The 18,690-nt window shown below is 44.4% G+C and overlaps 7 protein-coding genes across 7 annotated transcripts; 1 reads left to right on the top strand and 6 right to left on the bottom strand.

Moving 5' to 3' along the window:
- Positions 1-5,688: 5,688 nt before the first annotated feature.
- On the top strand, positions 5,689-7,783 carry LOC6587555. Its single transcript, XM_026984438.1, has 2 exons — positions 5,689-7,619; positions 7,692-7,783. The coding sequence occupies exon 1, from the start codon at positions 5,689-5,691 to the stop codon at positions 7,489-7,491; it is 1,803 nt and encodes a 600-aa protein (XP_026840239.1). The 3' UTR covers positions 7,492-7,619; positions 7,692-7,783.
- Positions 7,784-8,979: 1,196 nt separating this feature from the next.
- LOC6587559 lies at positions 8,980-9,548 on the bottom strand. The gene is made up of 2 exons (XM_002013053.2): positions 9,149-9,548; positions 8,980-9,087 (listed from the first exon to the last, which is right to left on the bottom strand). The coding sequence occupies exons 1-2, from the start codon at positions 9,531-9,533 to the stop codon at positions 9,038-9,040; spliced, it is 435 nt and encodes a 144-aa protein (XP_002013089.2). The 5' UTR covers positions 9,534-9,548; the 3' UTR covers positions 8,980-9,037.
- A 2,161-nt stretch (positions 9,549-11,709) lies between these two features.
- Positions 11,710-12,180, bottom strand: LOC113564932. Its single transcript, XM_026984442.1, has 3 exons — positions 12,006-12,180; positions 11,786-11,938; positions 11,710-11,720 (listed from the first exon to the last, which is right to left on the bottom strand). The coding sequence occupies exons 1-3, from the start codon at positions 12,178-12,180 to the stop codon at positions 11,710-11,712; spliced, it is 339 nt and encodes a 112-aa protein (XP_026840243.1).
- Positions 12,181-12,485: 305 nt separating this feature from the next.
- Positions 12,486-13,016, bottom strand: LOC6587249. The gene is made up of 3 exons (XM_026995221.1): positions 12,833-13,016; positions 12,625-12,777; positions 12,486-12,554 (listed from the first exon to the last, which is right to left on the bottom strand). The coding sequence occupies exons 1-3, from the start codon at positions 13,014-13,016 to the stop codon at positions 12,544-12,546; spliced, it is 348 nt and encodes a 115-aa protein (XP_026851022.1). The 3' UTR covers positions 12,486-12,543.
- A 583-nt stretch (positions 13,017-13,599) lies between these two features.
- On the bottom strand, positions 13,600-14,781 carry LOC6587516 (lysosomal aspartic protease). The gene has a single exon (XM_002013055.1). The coding sequence runs from the start codon at positions 14,779-14,781 to the stop codon at positions 13,600-13,602; it is 1,182 nt and encodes a 393-aa protein (XP_002013091.1).
- A 483-nt stretch (positions 14,782-15,264) lies between these two features.
- On the bottom strand, positions 15,265-16,600 carry LOC6587568 (cyprosin). Its single transcript, XM_002013056.2, has one exon. The coding sequence runs from the start codon at positions 16,539-16,541 to the stop codon at positions 15,468-15,470; it is 1,074 nt and encodes a 357-aa protein (XP_002013092.2). The 5' UTR covers positions 16,542-16,600; the 3' UTR covers positions 15,265-15,467.
- A 338-nt stretch (positions 16,601-16,938) lies between these two features.
- LOC6587570 (lysosomal aspartic protease) lies at positions 16,939-18,333 on the bottom strand. The gene has a single exon (XM_002013057.1). It carries the CDS (start codon positions 18,331-18,333, stop codon positions 16,939-16,941), a length of 1,395 nt encoding a protein of 464 aa, XP_002013093.1.
- Positions 18,334-18,690: the final 357 nt, after the last annotated feature.

Raw genomic sequence — 18,690 nt, forward strand, 5'->3', positions numbered from 1 at the left:
CAAAACAACCGCTAAAACAACTCACTATCCACAATCTTCCATGACCATGTTTAAAGGAAATCTCAATCTGTAGCTACGTATTTTTCGTATATTTCTTTCAATTTGCCAAAACAAGCTGCACCTCCAGCAGACCAATCACTTAGAGCCTCGTCCCAGTCCGAGCCAAGGCATATCAGTTGGAGCCAATTAATTTAATTTGTCAAGCCGCATAGACAAATCAGGAAAGCCTTCAGCATAACTCAAAAGTTGGGAGTGAGTACGAGCATACAATAAAATGAGAGATACAATAATAAACATAGGCCAGAATGCGGGCAAAAAACGTCAAAACGCGAAGCAGTTGAAATTAATTTTGCCTAAGCACCGCAACATGATTTTTCTTGTGGTGGCAGGGGCTCATTCTCCATAGCAAAATCCATATCGATTTTGAGGCCTTTGGCTTTGGGCTTTTGTCGTATTTGACAATTGCTTTGCATGAACGCACGAATATTGTGCAACAATTTTGGACCACAGCAGAAAAAGCAACAGCAACAACAACCGTATTAACAATGTATGAACCACGCATTTTTTGGAAAAGTTGTTTGTGCCACGTTTTTATTCTTTTATTTAACTAAAATTTTTGTTGGGGCCGTCGCTGTTGTCTAAGCATTAGGCACCGAAATTTTGTATTATCGACCCGGTTTGACTGCATCGAGTTTTGCTCCTTTTTCTCTGCTTCTCTTTTTACTGCGCCTGATTTGCTGTTTCTTCGGTTTGTTTTTTTAAACATGCTATTAATTTTTAATGGCGTGTGACATTTTTGTTTACGCATAGCCCCGATATGTAGAGCAAAACATTAGCATGTCTGCGGTATTAGTTTTCAATTTTTCTTGCTGCCATTGAGCCATTTGATGGTGCCTTAATTGATATTTATCGTTCGATGGACCCTGTCCATGTACATCATAATAGTGCCATGGAGTCGTGTAGCCGACAAAAAGCTCATTACTCGTCGGCCAACGGATTGAATGGTAAACGCGCCTACAATTTGGCCATTTGATTAGCCTCACCTCGCCATGGTCGTCTGGGCCAAGCGCACCAGCAGGCCCCAAATGGCCGATCCGATCCAGTCCGGCACATAAAACCCAATTTAATTAAGTTGGACTCTCGGATTGAGACGGAGTTTGAGGATCGAGACTAAGACCCACGCCAACAACCACAGCAGAGCCAGCAGCTGCTGCTTTGGCAGACAACCTTGCCAGCATTCTTAACATGTTCAAGATTTTTACCAACGCACTGCATTTAGGTTTTTTCTTTTTTTTTTTGTTCGTGTGTGTTTCGGTTGGTTTTGCTGCTGCGTTCACTTTTCAAATGCTTACGAAATGTCAATATTCGGCACAAAGTTATTTGTTATTTGATCGAAGCGATTGAGCAATTGCTGATATACTCGCACAATTTTTTCTTATTTGTTTTATATCTGTCGTTTGATTTTTGTCTTATTTTTATTGATTTGTTAGCTAATTGTATACGAAAATTGTAATTAAAATTAAAACAAGAAACTGGAAACCCGAAACGCTTGCATGTCAGCCTAACAAATACAAATAAATAATCAAAAAAGTGTTCACACTCTGATCGCACAGCTGGCGACAACACTGCGTATGAGTCATGATATCAAATACCCCGAGTAAGCTCTCAAGTTAAATGGGATATTTTTTAACTTTTGTACTTTTGTGAAGTTAGGTGTTGATTGGTTGAAAGTAATTCACTTGAGATTGAAATGGTTTCCATGGATTGTTCTGTGCTTTCTGGTCTGCTAAACTTCAGAGTCCGAATGGGCAAACACACACTTCACATATGATTAGATAAATTACAAGACAACCAATTGGGCTTACACCAAAGTTGAATGGGTAAGGCTTTCAGTAATTACCGCAGAGACCAAACGGGAGTATATGAATCTTGTTCGGAATTTATACATAAGGAAAGGTAAACTTTCAAATTGCCAATGTTTGACCAATTCACGTAATTTTATTCAAGTCTGGCCACCATGACATATCATTTTTGCAGATTTGTTTTTACAATTGCTCACCCATCAAAGCAATTGGATTTGCAATTTCTTAGACAATCGTAAGCCTAATTTGCTTTCATTGTTATGGATAATAACCTGACCCTGAGCCGTATATGGCAAGGTTACCAAAAACTCTATGTCGTACTCATTTCATATTATTTCGAGCCTATGTTGAAATGCTTTTTAGCAAATGTTCAATTTCACTCCAAGTCAAGAAATGGTTTTCTTTTTTTCGAAAATATCCAAATGGAAAATGGAAACCATAATGAAGTCTTCTATATGCCAATTAAACCAATGGCAGCTAGTAATGATAGATATGCCATAATTGTATTAAAAGAGGCTTCTGTGCCTGCGCTGGCCAGCACTTCATGTATTATACATTGCTAGAGGAGCTGGCCAAAAAAGTGTGCAGTGGTTAATCTGGCAAGACATGTAGTGCATCGAAGTTAAATTTGCTGACATGATATTTATACTGGCTCGTTATTTGGACTTGCTTTAATTAACTTTCAAAATGTGTCTTGCCAATTACCCCTAAACACACATAAGCTGCTGACTTCTTGTGACACTTTTAACCACTTTTAATTACTTGAATAAGTTAGCGATGGCTTTGATGGCTTTTGTTGCGATGGGCTCGCGGCTCTACAAATCCCACTAGGCTTGTAAGCTACTTCGATCAACTTTGCGAATAATTAAAATGTTTGCTTATAATATAAAACACATTCAAATAAACAACTGAAACAATCACCAAGCTAAGTGCATCGTTTTCAATTAATCCATCAATGTTTTCTATTAAAAGGTATTGCCTACTTTGTAGCCGGACTGGACCAGTTACACTTCATATGTGGATAGAAGAGAATTTAACGTACCATTATCTATACCTTTTGGGTCTGTTTACAGTCATATTCTATTTCACGATACCATCTCGTGTAAATACAGTTGTATTTTATTTGCAATTAATATTTAAGAAATATATAATATGCTTGGCAGTTCGGTTCAATGGGTTCCAGGCTGTCTTAGTAGGGTTTCTGGTTGCGATTCTTGTGGACATTACCAGATGCAACCTGAGGCCGACGAATGGGTGAAACTGGTGCCGCAGTCAGACGAGGGCGACCGGCAATGGCTGGCCCAGCAGCAGCCCGTTGGTAGGATCCAGAAGCCTGTTGGCGAGGAGCAGCGACTGGAAGGGCAGGATTACGGGATCCAGACACACGACGAGTGGTGGCGGCAGCTGGAGCTGGAAGAACTGATCCATGGGCAGTCACTGGACGTTGAGGCTGGGGACCAGCTGATCCAATGACAGGTCGATAGCGCCCTGGAGAAGCAGCAGAGATACCACCATAGCCAGATGAAGCGACGCCTGAGTTACGAGATCCCACGGCTGATACTTGTCCAGCGGAAGGAAGTTGCGATCCCTGGGCCAAGACGACCAGGACACTGAGCACAGAAATAATTAGGAATGTCATATTGATATTATTAGTAAATTTTGGGATATTGCTTGAGTTATAAAAGGCTTAATTGATGCTCGAGAGACAACTGATGCTACTTCCGACAAAAGTAAGATCTTTTATACTTTATTCCAGAGCCTAAACTTTAAACTTCATTTGGTTTTTTTTATTTTTTCCTGAAAGCTGAAAATAAATATAAATATAAAATATAAAAGATTTTAAAAGTATAAGTAAAAATAAATAATTGATGCGGCATGTGGTTACAAACAAGTAAAGCTACGCCGGAGATTTCCCATTAATCCAGTTGTTCACATTTCCAAGTTCTTTGTCCTTTCAACTCTCTAACATGACAATCTGATTTATATACCCCATACTAAAAAAGAGTGTAGGGGTATATTAGATTTGTGGTGAAAGTGGAATGTGTGTAATGTCCAGAAGGAAGCGTTTCCGACCCCATAAAGCATATTCTTGATATATATATATATATGTATACATATTCTTGATCAGCATCTGTGGCATCCATAATTTTAAAGATACGAGAAATCGAAAAACGCAGAATCGCAGAGAATGACTATAAGTTCTGCAGAATCTGCGCCGACTGCCGGAGGAGAGCCATACTGACTAAGTATCGGGTATAAATGTAGAGTTGCGGTCGCAGCAGCAACTCACAAAGTTCCCTCTCGTTGGCTTATTAAAATTGGTAGAAAGGATTAGTTCTATAACGGTTGCACTCTGCAGCTTGGTATCATGTATACTTATGTACTTGAGTTCGACAAACTCAAATGCAACTTGAGTGTAAAGTGCTTTGTCGATGGGGAAATTCCAGTTAGAATTTATTCACATTCTTGAGATTATCTTTAAAATAATTAGTTTACTGTTTTGAATTTTGTTTCTTGAATCAAGTATAAAACTGATCGTTTTTGCCAGTTGTAGCATCAGTTGTCTCTCCAACATCTTATTGTTCAATCAATCTCCCTCAAGCATCCTTAATAAATATGGCATTCCGAATTGTTGCTGTCCTCAGTGTCCTGGTCGTCTTGGCCCAGGGATCGCAACTTCCTTCCGCTGGACAAGTATCAGCCGTGGGATCTCGTAACTCAGGCGTCGCTTCATCTGGCTATGGTGGTATCTCTGCTGCTTCTCCAGGGCGCTATCGACCTGTCATTGGATCAGCTGGTCCCCAGCCTCAACGTCCAGTGACCGCCCATGGATCAGTTCTCCCAGCTCCAGCTGCCGCCACCACTCGTCGTGTGTCTGGATCCCGTAATCCTGCCCTTCCAGTCGCTGCTCCTCGCCAACAGGCTTCTGGATCCTACCAACGGGCTGCTGCTGGGCCAGCCATCGCCGGTCGCCCTCGTCTGACTGCGGCACCAGTTTCACCCATTCGTCAGCCTCAGGCTGCATCTGGTAGTATCCAAAAGAATCGCAATCAGAAACCCTACTAAGACAGCCTGGAAACCATTGAACCGAACTGCTGGACAAACTTTTTGATGTTATTTTTTCATTTGTCTACAAATCTACAAAACAATTCTTAGTCGTGTACACAATTTTCGTTTAATAAACTTATTGCAACTAAAAATCATTTTGAATAGAATATGAGTACATTTGAAATTGGTTTCAGGACATAACTAAAAGTTATGGTTGTTTTTGGTTGGCGTCATTATTGGAGTGTTCTTTGTGTCGAAACTGGCTAAAAACTTACCAAATTACTATAATGGTCCGCATTAATTTATCTGCAAAATGCAACATGTTAATAGTTTGCTAATTTCACTGGTTCTATCCGTGATCATCTGACTTCAGTTGTGGACTTTTCGTTTAATATTACATTTTACATTAATCGATTACAGTGCAAATCCCATAAAGAAAGATGTTGTGTCCCTGTTAATGGCACCTGACCTCAGGCCCAACAGCAACCAGGGTCGGTGTGCCGGAGCTGCGACTGCATCCGTTAAGCAGATTGATGTCCCTTCCATTTGGCATTACAGAACTTTGTGAATGTAGAAATTACTCGAAGAACGGGGCAAATAAATAGAAAGTCAGTTTATCAAATGTCAATTTCTATTCATCCAAGAGGGCCAAGAATATGCTTTCCATTCAGAGCTAAAGTTTAATCCCATAAAATAGTATAATAGTATAAATAATAGTATAAATAGTAAAATGAATAAAAATATGAAGGAAATTGAATTGCATTGTCGTCCTCAGTGGATGCCCCAATACGAGGCGATTCCCAAAGAGATCTGGAATCTGCTGCTATTCCGCTTCTCTGTTGCCACGCTGCTGTGCATCTATCTCGACTTGTTCTTCCTGCTTTACTCGTTTTGCCAGAGTTACCTGCTGGGTGTCCTGGAGGACACATTCGTATCTACTGTACTGCTCGTTATTGTGCAGCCAGGGGTGGTAGCCTATGGACTGCTGCTATGCCACAATCACAACAAGCCACCGATCTACTATCAGAGACGAATTCAGCGACTGCTTATGGAGATCCCGCTGAAACTTCTGCTGCTAGGCATAGTGCTCTACGTGAGTATATTCACGAACTGGATGTACGCCCGCTTCATTACGGACATCTTTGACGATCGTCTTGACTTTCTCTTGATCCACGGCTGCTGCTGCGGCATCGCCTACTTCCTTGCCGAACGTGGGAGATGTCTCCGCCGGTTCTCTTTGCCTGGTAAGGATGGCGGCCTGGACATATGGCAATCGATAATCCAGAACACGTGTAACTCCCGAAAAGTCGGACTTGTCGTCGGGACAGCGCTCGCCTCTGGCCTGATCCAATCGTCCTGGAGCGCTGGGAAGATGTTCTGGGCTTTGGTCTTGACCACCCTTGTCCTGACCAAGCTGCACATGATCAAGAATATCTACGAGATGATCATGCAGAAAGAGTTGCCACTGGATCTAATTCCCCGAGTGCACCTGGGAGACAACGAGAGACTCTGGGATCCTGTAGTGTTGTGGATCTGCCGGCAGAATCTGTGGCCGATGCCGGAGGAAATGATTGAGCTGCAGCTGTCATTCCACATGGCCCTGGATACGAAGTGCCTCTACGGACTACACCTACTGGCGGCCCACGAATTCCACGTAGCAGCAGCCAGCAAATGCGACTTCCTCTGCCCGACGCTCTTTTCGCTGGCTAAAATTAACCCAATATCCTGGCAGGAACTGCGCGAGGTCATAATGGGAATGGTGGACGAGTTCGTGGCCAATATGAAGAGCGCAATAGAAGACACCACATCCCCCGATCAGCTGTTCCAGAGGAATGCAAAGGATAAACCCCGGAAGGAAGGGATGAGAAAACTCTCCGCTACGCTGCCCATAAAGACTACCCCAAAGTGTTTACCATCTCATGATCATCTTATCCAGAGGAAACAGACGCAACAAGTCCGGAGGACGGGTGCATCCTTGTGCCAGCCCATAAAACAGTGTTCGAAATGTGGGCGACCCTCAGGTCCCATAGACGGATTCCATTTGCAGAAAAACGAGATGTGTCGATGCTGCAACGTGCCACAGAAGTTGCGTATCTGGTTCCGTTGCATCTGGGAATACCATTCCCAGATGCCGTCCACCTGGTCCCGTCCCATCTGGGAATGCCTGCTTCCCTCCTGGATACACTATTTCTTCGACACGGACCCCATTGCGAAGATTAATCACGCACTGCGCTGCGCAGAGCACCTGGACGATGTGCTGCGCGGGCTCGTCCGCATCTGCATTCGGTCGCTGAGGGAGGACAAATACGGGTTTATACAGTCCGATCTGATGCGCTTCCTGAGCGCCCTGGTTCTGGTGGAGAAGCAGCTAAATGCGGCCCAGAATATGAAGATAGTCAGGAACGGCAGACTGTGTGGCACACACCATAAGCTACTTGTGGGCATCAAGCACTGCATGTTCGGCATGCTATACCATTTTTCGCCCTATCTGGATGATATCGTGCAGGGCGACGAGCAGATGTTAAAGATTCTCAAGTGCTGGATGGAAAAACTGGGCATACCCCACAGTCACCTTCCATGAATCTCAATCTCACACTACCACCATTACACGCTCGCCATTGCACTTCCCCACACACACTCACAAGCACTGCACACAGAAAGCACAAAAGAAGAGCCAAAGAGAGCTACGATCAATATAATTCTCTAAAGGTAATGACCATGCATGTTTTTCGAGCGTAAACTCAGAACTAATTCCATATAAAATTCTTTTCTACCTCCCAGCCGTTAAACCCCTCGTCTGAAAAGGAAATACAAAATGGAAGATAGCTCTTAGAACTTTGGTCTTCAAAAACAATTAAAAATTCTTTAAAAAATGCCTTTAAGTATTTGTATTGTGTCGATCCAATGTAAAAAAAAACATCAAGTAGCGCCTACGAGAAACTTGTTTGGCCAGTGGTCAGATTATTAATCGGGTCAAGTGCAGGCTTAGTAGGGTCTCTGACCTCTGGGCAGATGATGACACTCACCATGACTGATATGCCTGAGGACTGCAAGGAAAGAAACACATTAGCCACAAAATTGCGAGGACAAAGAAAAAGTTACTTCTTACTAGGTTTCAGTTCATTGCGACGCTTGCAGTTCGCTATGGCCAGGTCGCAGGGGTTGTTAAGCCTATAGCAGTAATGTCCATCGGAGGCATAGGTCCGACTGATAGAGTTGGGGCAGTGAATGGTGGCATGGCAATTGCGATTCTGATGCACATGAGCATGTCCAGTTCCAGCCACAATTGGCGCCAGTGCCCCATGAAGATGATGATGATAAGTGGAGGAACCCGGAGCTGCCACCTGATGATATGAGTCTGGAGCGACAGATCCTACCACATGCTGAGCCGGTACTGAGCCATGTGCGATTACATGACCGTGATGATGAGGAAAGCCTGAACCTGTCACAGACGGATGGTGTCCGTATGGAGCTGCAAAGCCATAGTGCTGGGCAGATCCATGTCCAATAGGGATAGATCCATGTTCCACCGGGAGATATTCACGTCCCACTGAATGAGATCCATGTCCCACGGAGAAAGGTTCATGAGGTTCGGGAAAGGATCCATGATGGACATTGGATAGATGCGATCCGTGAGCAAGTACGAACAGGGCACTCAGAAGGACAATTAAACTGGCCATTTTGTTTCAATTCGCCTTTAAAGATTGGATTCTTGGAGATCCCCAACCGTTTCTTGAAAGTCAAATGATGCTGCTTTAGGAAAGGTTGGCACTTTTATAGCCGCAGTTCATAGTCGGATGACGGCAAAGACAAAACTTAGTGACAATTATCAAAACATTTCCAGAATTAATTAAAAGATAAGCACTGCAAAGACATCTCAACCAAGCAAAAACGCCAAAAAGTACGCAAATGAACGAAACACATAAATCACAAGCAAAATAACCATGACTCAGCCGGAGTTGCCCCATTGATCCAGTTGTTCTTCGAGCTCCAAGAGCTTTGTCCTCCACCCTATCCAGCAGGTCGGACTGGGGTTAACTGAACTCAGTAAAACGTGCTCAAACAGGTATTTAGTATCAGAGAATGCTTTATTTGCTTACAACACACATATTTTTGTTCGTCATTAGCTATCCCACTGGACTCTCAACGCATTCCCCAATGGCAAAGTAGGAGTAAGCTATTCAGAATAAGTTGTTGTTTAAAGGGAAAAATAATAAACTAGTCATTGGGCTACTCACGTCTCTCATTCTCGCAAAGGTTGTTGCGCATCTCACACTCGTTGCTGAACGTGATGTACTCCTCCTGGAAGATCTGCGCGCACACCGGTTCATACAAATCCAAGCAGTCCTTGGTGCAGGTTGGCTTGCAGGTTTCCCTATCCGTTTCGATCAGCTCCGATCTTCCGCTGAAACTACGAGCACACTGCTCCACCATCATTAGACATTTATTGTGAAAGACGAAGCATCGCTCATCAGCTGTGGCCCAGACCAGTGCCTTTTCCCCCGAGCACTTGTACTTCACGCTGCAGTCGAAAAGGGTGTACTCTTCTGCACTAATGCATCCCAACACGGTGAGAAGGATGCCCAGCGACAAAATCTTCAAAAGCTGCATGGTTCCGTGCATCTAATTCGATGTTTGCATGTCCAGCGACTGATCAGCGCGCTCAACTACTGTCAATATTTATATGATTATATCCCATGATTTGATAGCTTAACCGTTTATTTGTCTACTAGGGCTTTTTTGACCCAATCTATGAAGATTGAATGAATGAATGAAATTAATAAAAATATAATATAATATACCTACATAATTATTATCATTAAGTAATAATTATCATAATAAGGATAGTTTCATTAAAATGATCCACATTTATATTTCTAAAACATGTACATAATATATACATACATAGCTCATAACCAAATACAATTTATTTTAAGAACTATTTTCTGAATTATAATCCTAATAAATTTTCTGTTTCATTATAGTTAAAGGAATTTCATCTATTCAAAATTTTAAATTTGAATTAAACATATGAGTTACTTTTAAATTTCGGGTTAAGAATAGCAACCCGATGAAGCAAACTGCTTATTAGTGCTGACCTCGGGAATTTAATTATTTTATTTATTATACCCGATACTAAAAATGAGTATTGGGGTATATTAGATTTGTGGTAAAAGTGGATGTGTGTAACGTCCAGAAGGAATCGTTTCCGACCCTATAAAGTATATATATTCTTGATCAGCATCAATAGCCGAGTCGATTGAGCCCTGTCTGTCTGTCCGTCCGTCCGTCTGTCCGTCTGTCCGTCTGTCCGTCCCCTTCAGCGCCTAATGCTCAAAGACTATAAGAGCTAGAACAATGATGTTTTGGATCCAGACTTCTGTGATATGTCACTGCTCCAAAAATATTTCAAAACTTTGCCCCGCCCACTTCCGCCCCCACAAAGGGCGAAAATCTGTGGCATCCACAATTTCGACGATACGAGAAAACTAAAAACGCTGAATCGTAGAAGATGACTATATCTTCTAGAGTGCAAAATCTGAACCAGATCGTATAATTATTACAGCCAGAATCACGAAAACAATTTCACTCTTTCTCGCTCTGTCTCACTCTAACACACAGGTTTCATGGTCGGTTTTGCCAATTGCAAAATATGAGTTCAAGGATCTCAGAACCTATAAAAGCCAGAGCAACCAAATTTGGTATCCACACTCCTGTGATATCGAACCTTGACCGTTTCATGTCCAAATTTCGCCACACCCCCTTCCGCCCCCGCAAAGGACGAAAATCTGAGGCAACCACAAATCTCAGAGACTATTAAGGCTAGAGTAACCAAATTTGGTACAAACACTCCTTTAAGATGTCACTATAAAACGTATATCTCAGAATTTCGCCCCACCCCCATCCGCCCCCACAAAGGACGAAAATCTGTTGCATCCACAATATTGCAGATTTGAGAAAACTAAAAACGCAGAATCATAGATAATGACCATATCTATTAGATTGCTGAATCTGGATCAGATCAGACCATTTTTTTAGCCAAAAGGAACAAATCAATTTGCAGTGGCTACGCAGCGCCCGACGTCACGCTCAGACTGATTTTCTGTCTCTCTCGCACGCACTCTTTGTCGTGTCGTTAAATATTAGCGGCGTCTGCCGGAGGAGAGCCATACTGACTTAGTATCGGGTATAACTCTAGAGTTGCGGTGTCCGCAGCAACTCACAACGTTCCCCCTCGTTTTTTTTTTGTAATTATTGTGAAGATCTACGATAGACAGACAACGTGCTTACACTCTGAATGAAATATATACATATATTATTTCCATGGAAATGTTAACAAAATACTTCAAACAAAGCCTTTATTGTCTCTCTTATAAATATTTAATTAATTGTTATCTGCGAAAATTATAATTCACAAATTGAGCAAAATATGGCAAGTATCAATTGCCAAGAGCTCCACATTAGCGATCTGTATAAATCTGTATAAATAAACGAACCTCTCCATTTATCGGATGTTTATTCGATATATGGAAAAATACACAGCGAAGTAGAATAAATAAAAATAAGTTGTTTTTAAGAGCATCGTTTGTTCAACTGTGGAAGAACTGTTTTTATTTGTCATTTTCCCAAAAATATTTCAATAAAGAGATATTCCTGACCTTAAATCGGTACAAAAGTTAAATCGCCCCACAGCAAAGATTTTCCGAAATTTTTTTTCCCGAAAACAAATACAGATTTCGGATGAATCGCTTTATTTAAACCCACAAGTAATTCAAATGTTGAAGCTTTTTAAAGTGCTTTACAAAAAAGCTGTAACGAAATTAAAATATGTATTAGATAAGGATTTTCTTAAAGTGATTCCGAAGCACACTTACTCTCGCCAGTGCGACAGCTGTGAACATTTTTCTCGCAGTCATTGCTAAACTCTCGAATCTGACCCCTGTAATTGCCCGTTGTGGGGCGATACAACAATGGACAGATTTCGGGGCAGAGACTCTGACACTTCTCCTTAGTGGTGATGGTCAGGGCTATGGGAATTACAATTATTTACAGCATGATTATTGGACATCAACTGATTTGCGAGCCTGGCCTGGCGAACACAGTTCGCCTTTGCGAAGTAGCACTTATTCCGGAAGACACTGCACCCACCACCACCAGGGCTCAGAGCCCAGACAACCTGCTCCGTGTCCGGACAGTTCCCGGAACAATTTGCGCTGACTTGAGCCAGAGCCAGGACCAGTAACAGAGACACCAAAAAGAATGATTTCATCTTTCATCTTTCCAACTACTGGCAGCAGAATTTGCGGAATAACTACATAACTCCTCCCCAACATAATGATGCGCTTATATACCCGCAGCTCTGTCTAGGCCCATGGAAATGTTTCTCAGAACCAACACTAGCGGCTACGTAACTCAACTCTTCTTTGCGGATTTTGGCTTTGGCGACGCAGTGAAAATAATGGTCGGCTACGAGATACCCTTGTGATAAATCTCTTAATACAATTTAAATATGAAACCCATAGACGAACAGTCTTCAACGGCTCTTTCATTTTAATATGCATAACACGAATCAAGTTTCTTTTAAACGTCTTTATGTTTAATAGGTATAATCTTCCAGGGGTTTTTTATTATTCTACAAAAAGGCTGTAAGTGAATAAATTATAAATATAAATATTGTACAATCATTTTTAAACGGTTTGTAAGGTACACTTACTTTCGCCAGTGCGACATGTGTAAACAATCTTTTCGCACTCATTGCCAAAGTTTCGGGTCTGCCCCTTGTAAATGCCAAAAGTGGGTTGATATATCGCGGGGCAAATGTCGGCGCACTTTTTTTGGCACTCCTCCTTGGTAGTGATGGTCAGAGCTATAACAAGTCTATATTTGTAGAACATATCGAAGAGACCCACTGATTTGCTTACGTGGCTTGCGTGTGCAGTTCGCCTTGTCAAAGTAGCACTTATTCCGGAAGACACTGCAACCACCTCCACCAGGGCTCAGAGCCCAGACAACCTCCTCCGTGTCCGGACAGTCTCCGGAACAATTGGCTTTGACCTGGCTCAGAGCCAGAGCCAGAAGCACACAGACCGAGAGAAATGACTTCATTTTTAGTATATTTATTAGCTACGATAGCGGACAAACTACCACCAGGTGTGTGCTGTGATGAGCTTATATAGGGGGGCCTGACCAGGGCTATGGAAATATTAATTACGTGCGTGGGAGAATTTTCTGCCGTGTTGTTGTTCAATATATACATTTTTTTTGGGTGCTAAAAAACCGTATGCTAGAGCAATAGAGAGGGCTCGCCGACGGAGGTGCTCTGCGATTGGAAACAACTAATAATAATATATCTGGCGGAACGCTCTCGAGTTAGGGGAATTCGTAGCAAAATAAAACGTGTCTTTGTTAAATAACAAATTTAATCAGATTGGAGTGTACAAAATATACTCCAGAGCGAAAAGAATGAATAACGTGGCTAATATATTCAATGGGCTCGCCGAACTTGAACGTGACTTAGTCAGCTGTTTTAGCCGCAAACTGGTTTCTAGCTGTTCTCCATATGTCACCCCTTGACTAACTCTCTTTAACACTCTCTATCTCTCTCTCTGGTTCATTTTGTGGCCAAGATTTTGTAGGAAATGAAATACAAAACTACAAATTTTTACTCATAAAAGTCAAAACGTGTTATTCAGGCGGCTGGGGCAAAGCCGATCCGCCTCTGGGCCGCATCGAAGGCCGTGTAATAGCGCCCGATGAAGACATCGCCAAGAATCCAGAAATCCGCGTCCATCAAGGTGAAGGCTGACAGACACACCGAGGAGCCGTCATCGTTGGCCACCTGCATAACGTAGTCCCTCGGCTGCAGCCCGAAGCGCTGGCCCCCAATGACGAAAAAAACCTCCGGCAGGCGACCGATGTCCGAGCACCGGAGCAAGTACTCGCCACTGGCCGTGGGCAGACCCCCGAGGAGGCTATTGATGATCAAATACTCTCGCGGCGGGGCCGCCAGCAGCGAGGTGCCAGTATCCACTATAGCCTGACGCCCCTGGCTGATGGTCTTGCCAACGACTTCCACGCTCTGCATTTGAAACTGCCAGTAGCCGGCATGGGTGAGGGGTACGTAGGTAAGTGGCGCCGTGAATCTGCTGGCATCGATGCCGCCGAAAAGCAGCTCGCCACCCTGCTGGGCGCTGCCATTTCGCTTGAGGTAAAAGGAGAACACGCACTGATCCACCAAGCCCTGGTCGCACATGTTCTGGAAGAGCGGAGTGGCGTGCTGCTCCGCAATGGAACGGAAAGCCAAACCCACAATGCCCGCAAAGTTGGTATCCACAAAGGTGGAGCCAGGCTCATGGATGGCCATGCCGAACGTTTGATTCTGCACCACCAGACGCCCAACAGAGACCGTGTCCTGGGCCAGCCTGCCAGATAGACTGCCGGTGCCATAGGCGATGGCGAATCGCCGACCGTCGGGCACATGGCTGCTCGAAGCAGAGGCATTGTAGCGATGATGGTGTTGGCAGGCCACATTCCTAGCCGAGCACTCCGCACTGGGCACCCACAGATTAGCGGATCCCGTGTCAAACAGCATATTGAAGGGCTGTCGGGGGGTGCCAATGCTGATGGGACCGGCATACTCAAGGTTCAATCGATTGTCGAGCGGCTCACTGGCACCGCCACTGCTCTGCGATGCCTCACTGTTGGCCAGATTGTACTTGGCGTAGAGCAACTGTTTTCCTGCTCGGTGCTGTCGCCGGGTGGCCATGAACGATGCCTGGAGCTGCATGGGGATGCGTATCAGCTGACCCTCCGATAGGGTCCCGGCCCAGCAAAGGGCCCAAACGGACACCAGCCAAAGGAGGCACAACATTATTGATCAACCGCACGCACCGTAGACTTGGTCTCCACTAATTGAGTCAGATTCTTTCAGCGATTGTTTTATACTGCCTATAAATTCGGCAATTTTATGGCCCATGTCCGTCTGGTACTCGAATCGGACGAATGAATCGGTTAATGTTGAAATTGAACGAATTTCAATGTTTTGGTAGATAAACAGCTCATTTAATTGTACATACTCGTACTCGTATAAACAAAGCAGCGAATAATCACCAACAAATTAGGTTCCACCACACAGTGGTACCGAGTCATTCAAATTTATAAACAAAATTTCACTGGATGAGTGAGAAAGAATATAACTCACTCCACATCGTATATATTTTCTAATTTTAATTGGGTAATTTACTATTTACATAGACCGATTCATACGGCAGTATTTTATATTCCGGCTTAAATCGAATTTGTGGATTTTTCGTAGTTATCGCTTACTCTAAAGGAACAAACAGTTTGGCTCATAAAAGTGTCGGAACTACACTATATATTATAGGTTGTATATCTTATTGGATAGTTTCGTAAACCTAAAAAAAATCATGTATACGTTTGAACATACTTATATATTTCGAATAGAAAAAGGACAGTGATCAACGCTCGAATACTTGGATACATTTAAGTATAACATTACCCACTGGCGCTAATTTACTGTTGCTGGGACACTGAACTCTACACTTTTGTCGCAACATCTGGAACCGCCCTGGCTAGACCAACCCGCTTCTCTGTAGCATCGTAGACCGTATAGTAGCGCCCCAGAAAGACATCGCCCAGTATCCAGAAGTCCAGATTAATTGGAGCAAACCGAGTTGCGCAAACTTTTTGATTGTTTTCAAGTACTACTTCTTTTACATAATCCATGGGAGTAATGGGAAATGTTTTGCCTGCGATCAACAGTTTGATATTGGGCAGTTGCTCAAGTTCGCAGGTGACGAAGGTTATACCATAATCAGTCGTGGCTCCCAGAGCCTCGTGCAGGATGTCGAAGGTGTTCTCGGGAATCAGGATATTGGAAGTACCAGTGTCCAGGATTGCACCCACTGCTAAATCGATTTTTTCCGAGCCCACGGATACTTTAGATATCTCAAACTTCCAGTATCCGTACTCTGTGAGCGGCACGTAGTGAATGGATCCACTATAGCGCGATTTATCGGTGCCGCCGATCATGATTTCGCCGCCTCGCAAAGATCCCGTCACACGACGTAGGTACACAGAGAACACACACTCCTCCACCAGGTTCTGAGCACAAAGCAGATCCAGGAAAGGCGTCGAGTTGACCCAGGCTCTCTGACCCAGGCCCAGACCCACAATACCGTCAAAGATCACCGAGTCGAACACCTTCTGATACTGGAACATAGCCTCGCCAAAGGTCAGGTTTTTAAGCTCAGCTCCGCCAAAGTGCAGTGTATCCTTGGAGAGGTAGCCTATCACACTGCCAACACCATAGAAAAGGGTGAAGTTGCGCCCGTCCTTTACATGGCTGCTGGATCTGGAGGAGTTGTAGCGCCTGTGTTTTCGGCAGGCCCAATTGTTGCGCGGACAGTTGCTCGAGGGCAGCCACGTGTTCGAGGATCCCGTGTCTAGCATCACTTTGAACATCTGCTTGGGCGTGCCCATGCTTACGATTCCGAAGTACTCCACATTATTGCGGTTCCGCAGCGGCAGACGGATCCTATCAGTCAGGTTGGTGGTTGTGTTGATTGAGAGGAATCGGTCTGCCAGCCCCGTCCCGATGGGGTTTTCCATGGCATGGAGCGAAATACGTAGCCTACGATCGCCGGCAAAGGTTACAGCAAAGCTGATGAACAGCAAAAACATAACTCGAGCCATCTTCGATGAGCTTACACCGAGTACTGAGCCAGCTAATCTTCCATTTTCGCGAGAGCCCTCCTAGGCACTCGCTCATGTAAGCGCATCTGTTAGGCGTAATTAAGAAGAGCAGTAAAACTCATTAGTTAAGCAGGCGATTTAGTAGAGTGACTGCACTTTAAGTAGGTCCAATTTGGTGGCTGTCATGAAATACAGAATGCATAAGTAGTGTGTTTTCATTTTCATGAATAAATACTCGTACGTCTTTTATTTGAGATCAGTCTCAAGAGAAAACTTTGAATCGAAAATCATTAAAGTCGCAAGGAAATTAAGTTTACGATGAGGCAGCAAATCCGATGCGATTCCTAGTCACATCGAACACTGTACAGAAATGTCTGATGAAGGCATCGCCCAGAATCCAGAAGTTCGTGCCCATGTCAGACACCGCCGAAATGCAGATTGTGTGGCCCTTGGTGGTCCTCACCTTGAGCTTGAGCTTGTTCCCCGCAAGCACGAACTTCTTGCCACCTATAACGAAGGTAAGATCCGACACCTTCTTCGCACACGACATCCAGCACTCGCCGCTGGAGGTAACGGTGCAGCCGAGGATCTTGTTGATCTTGTTAAAGATACTCTTGGGAGCCGCGATCAGCGATGTGCCCGAGTCAACAATGGCCTGGGTGCTGCCGCTCACCTTAGTGTCGCCCATATAGAAGCCCTGTAGGTCGAACTGCCAGTAGCCCTTTTTGGTGACGGGCGTGTACGTGTAGGCTTCGGAGCCAGTGTAAGCACTGGTGTCCGTGCTGCCAAAGACGAGGACCCCACCCCGCTTCGAGCTCCCGCCGCCCTTCATGCAGATGCTGAAGACGCAGTTCGAGATGACGTTCTGCGAGCACATATTCTGCACCAAAGTCTTCACATTGTCCACGGAAATGCTGCGAAAGCCCAGGCCGAGGATACCATCAAAGTTCGATGCCGTAAAGGTGGTGCCCGGCTCCTTTTTGGTCATTGCAAACGTCTGGTTGGTCACAGCCAGACCCGCCACCCGCACGGTGTCCCTGGCAAGCGTTCCCTTGACACTGCCCGAGCCGTAGGTGATGACGAAGGCTTTGCCGTCCTTTATATAGGTGCTGGACTTGCCCGGATGATATCGCTTGTGGGTCTTGCATGCCTTGTCGGTGCATTTGGGGCCCGGAACCCAGATGTTGGAGCTGCCAGTGTCGGGAAGGACCGTGAACGACTGATTCGGTGTGCCAATGTTCATCTTGCAGGTGTACTCCATATTGGCCGTGTTCCTCAACGTAGTCTTGCCCGTAGTCGTGGCAAAGCTCTGGCCATATCGGCTGGCCAGGAAAGACTTCTCGAATCGGAGATTGTTTGTAGTGCGTACAAAGTTCTGTTGAAAGTCGAGCGGCAGGCTGGTATAGCCAGAGCCGTCACTGACTGACTGAGCGGCTGACGCCCTGGCCTTTGATGCCTTGGCCTTTGCATTGGCATTGGTTTTCCTGTTTCGCTGACTCCTCCTGCTTCTTTTATTGACGGCACTAAGTCTGTTTCCACGGCTGGGTCTTGCTCTGGCAGCCAGCCTGCTTCCGTGACGCACATTACGTTGAAGCCTCTGCTGCCTGAGACCCAGGGATCTACGGCTGTTTACCTTCCTTTGCCTGCCCTCGGTCAGGACGACGATAAGGCACACCAGAGCACAGAACAGCAGAAGTTTCGGGCGCATTTTTAAACTTATTCGAAGGAAAGCAGTAAGCCAGAGTTTAGGGAACACTAACCCCAGTAATTCTATCCGATTTGGTTTTATAGTCGCTGGCCTAGACTAAAATTGAGACTGTCAGCCAAGGTCACTGGGAAACAGCTGCTGAAGAGTAGGAATTTCCCACCTACCAGCGTGAGAGAAAAAGTAAATAGCAACGGTTCTAAGAATGATCATATAAAAGACAATTGATCCTAAAAATAGATCATGGCACACACAATCTTCGTCTTTAAATATTTGAACTGCAAAAATTAGGTTTCAGATGGAAATGAGTCTATTAAATACCCAACAATGTCAGTTAAAAATTGATGGAAAATATTATCT

The sequence above is a fragment of the Drosophila persimilis genome, unplaced genomic scaffold, assembly GCF_003286085.1.
Source record: "Drosophila persimilis strain 14011-0111.01,24,50 unplaced genomic scaffold, DperRS2 tig00000000-arrow-pilon, whole genome shotgun sequence".
NCBI classification, from domain to species: Eukaryota; Metazoa; Arthropoda; class Insecta; order Diptera; family Drosophilidae; genus Drosophila; species Drosophila persimilis.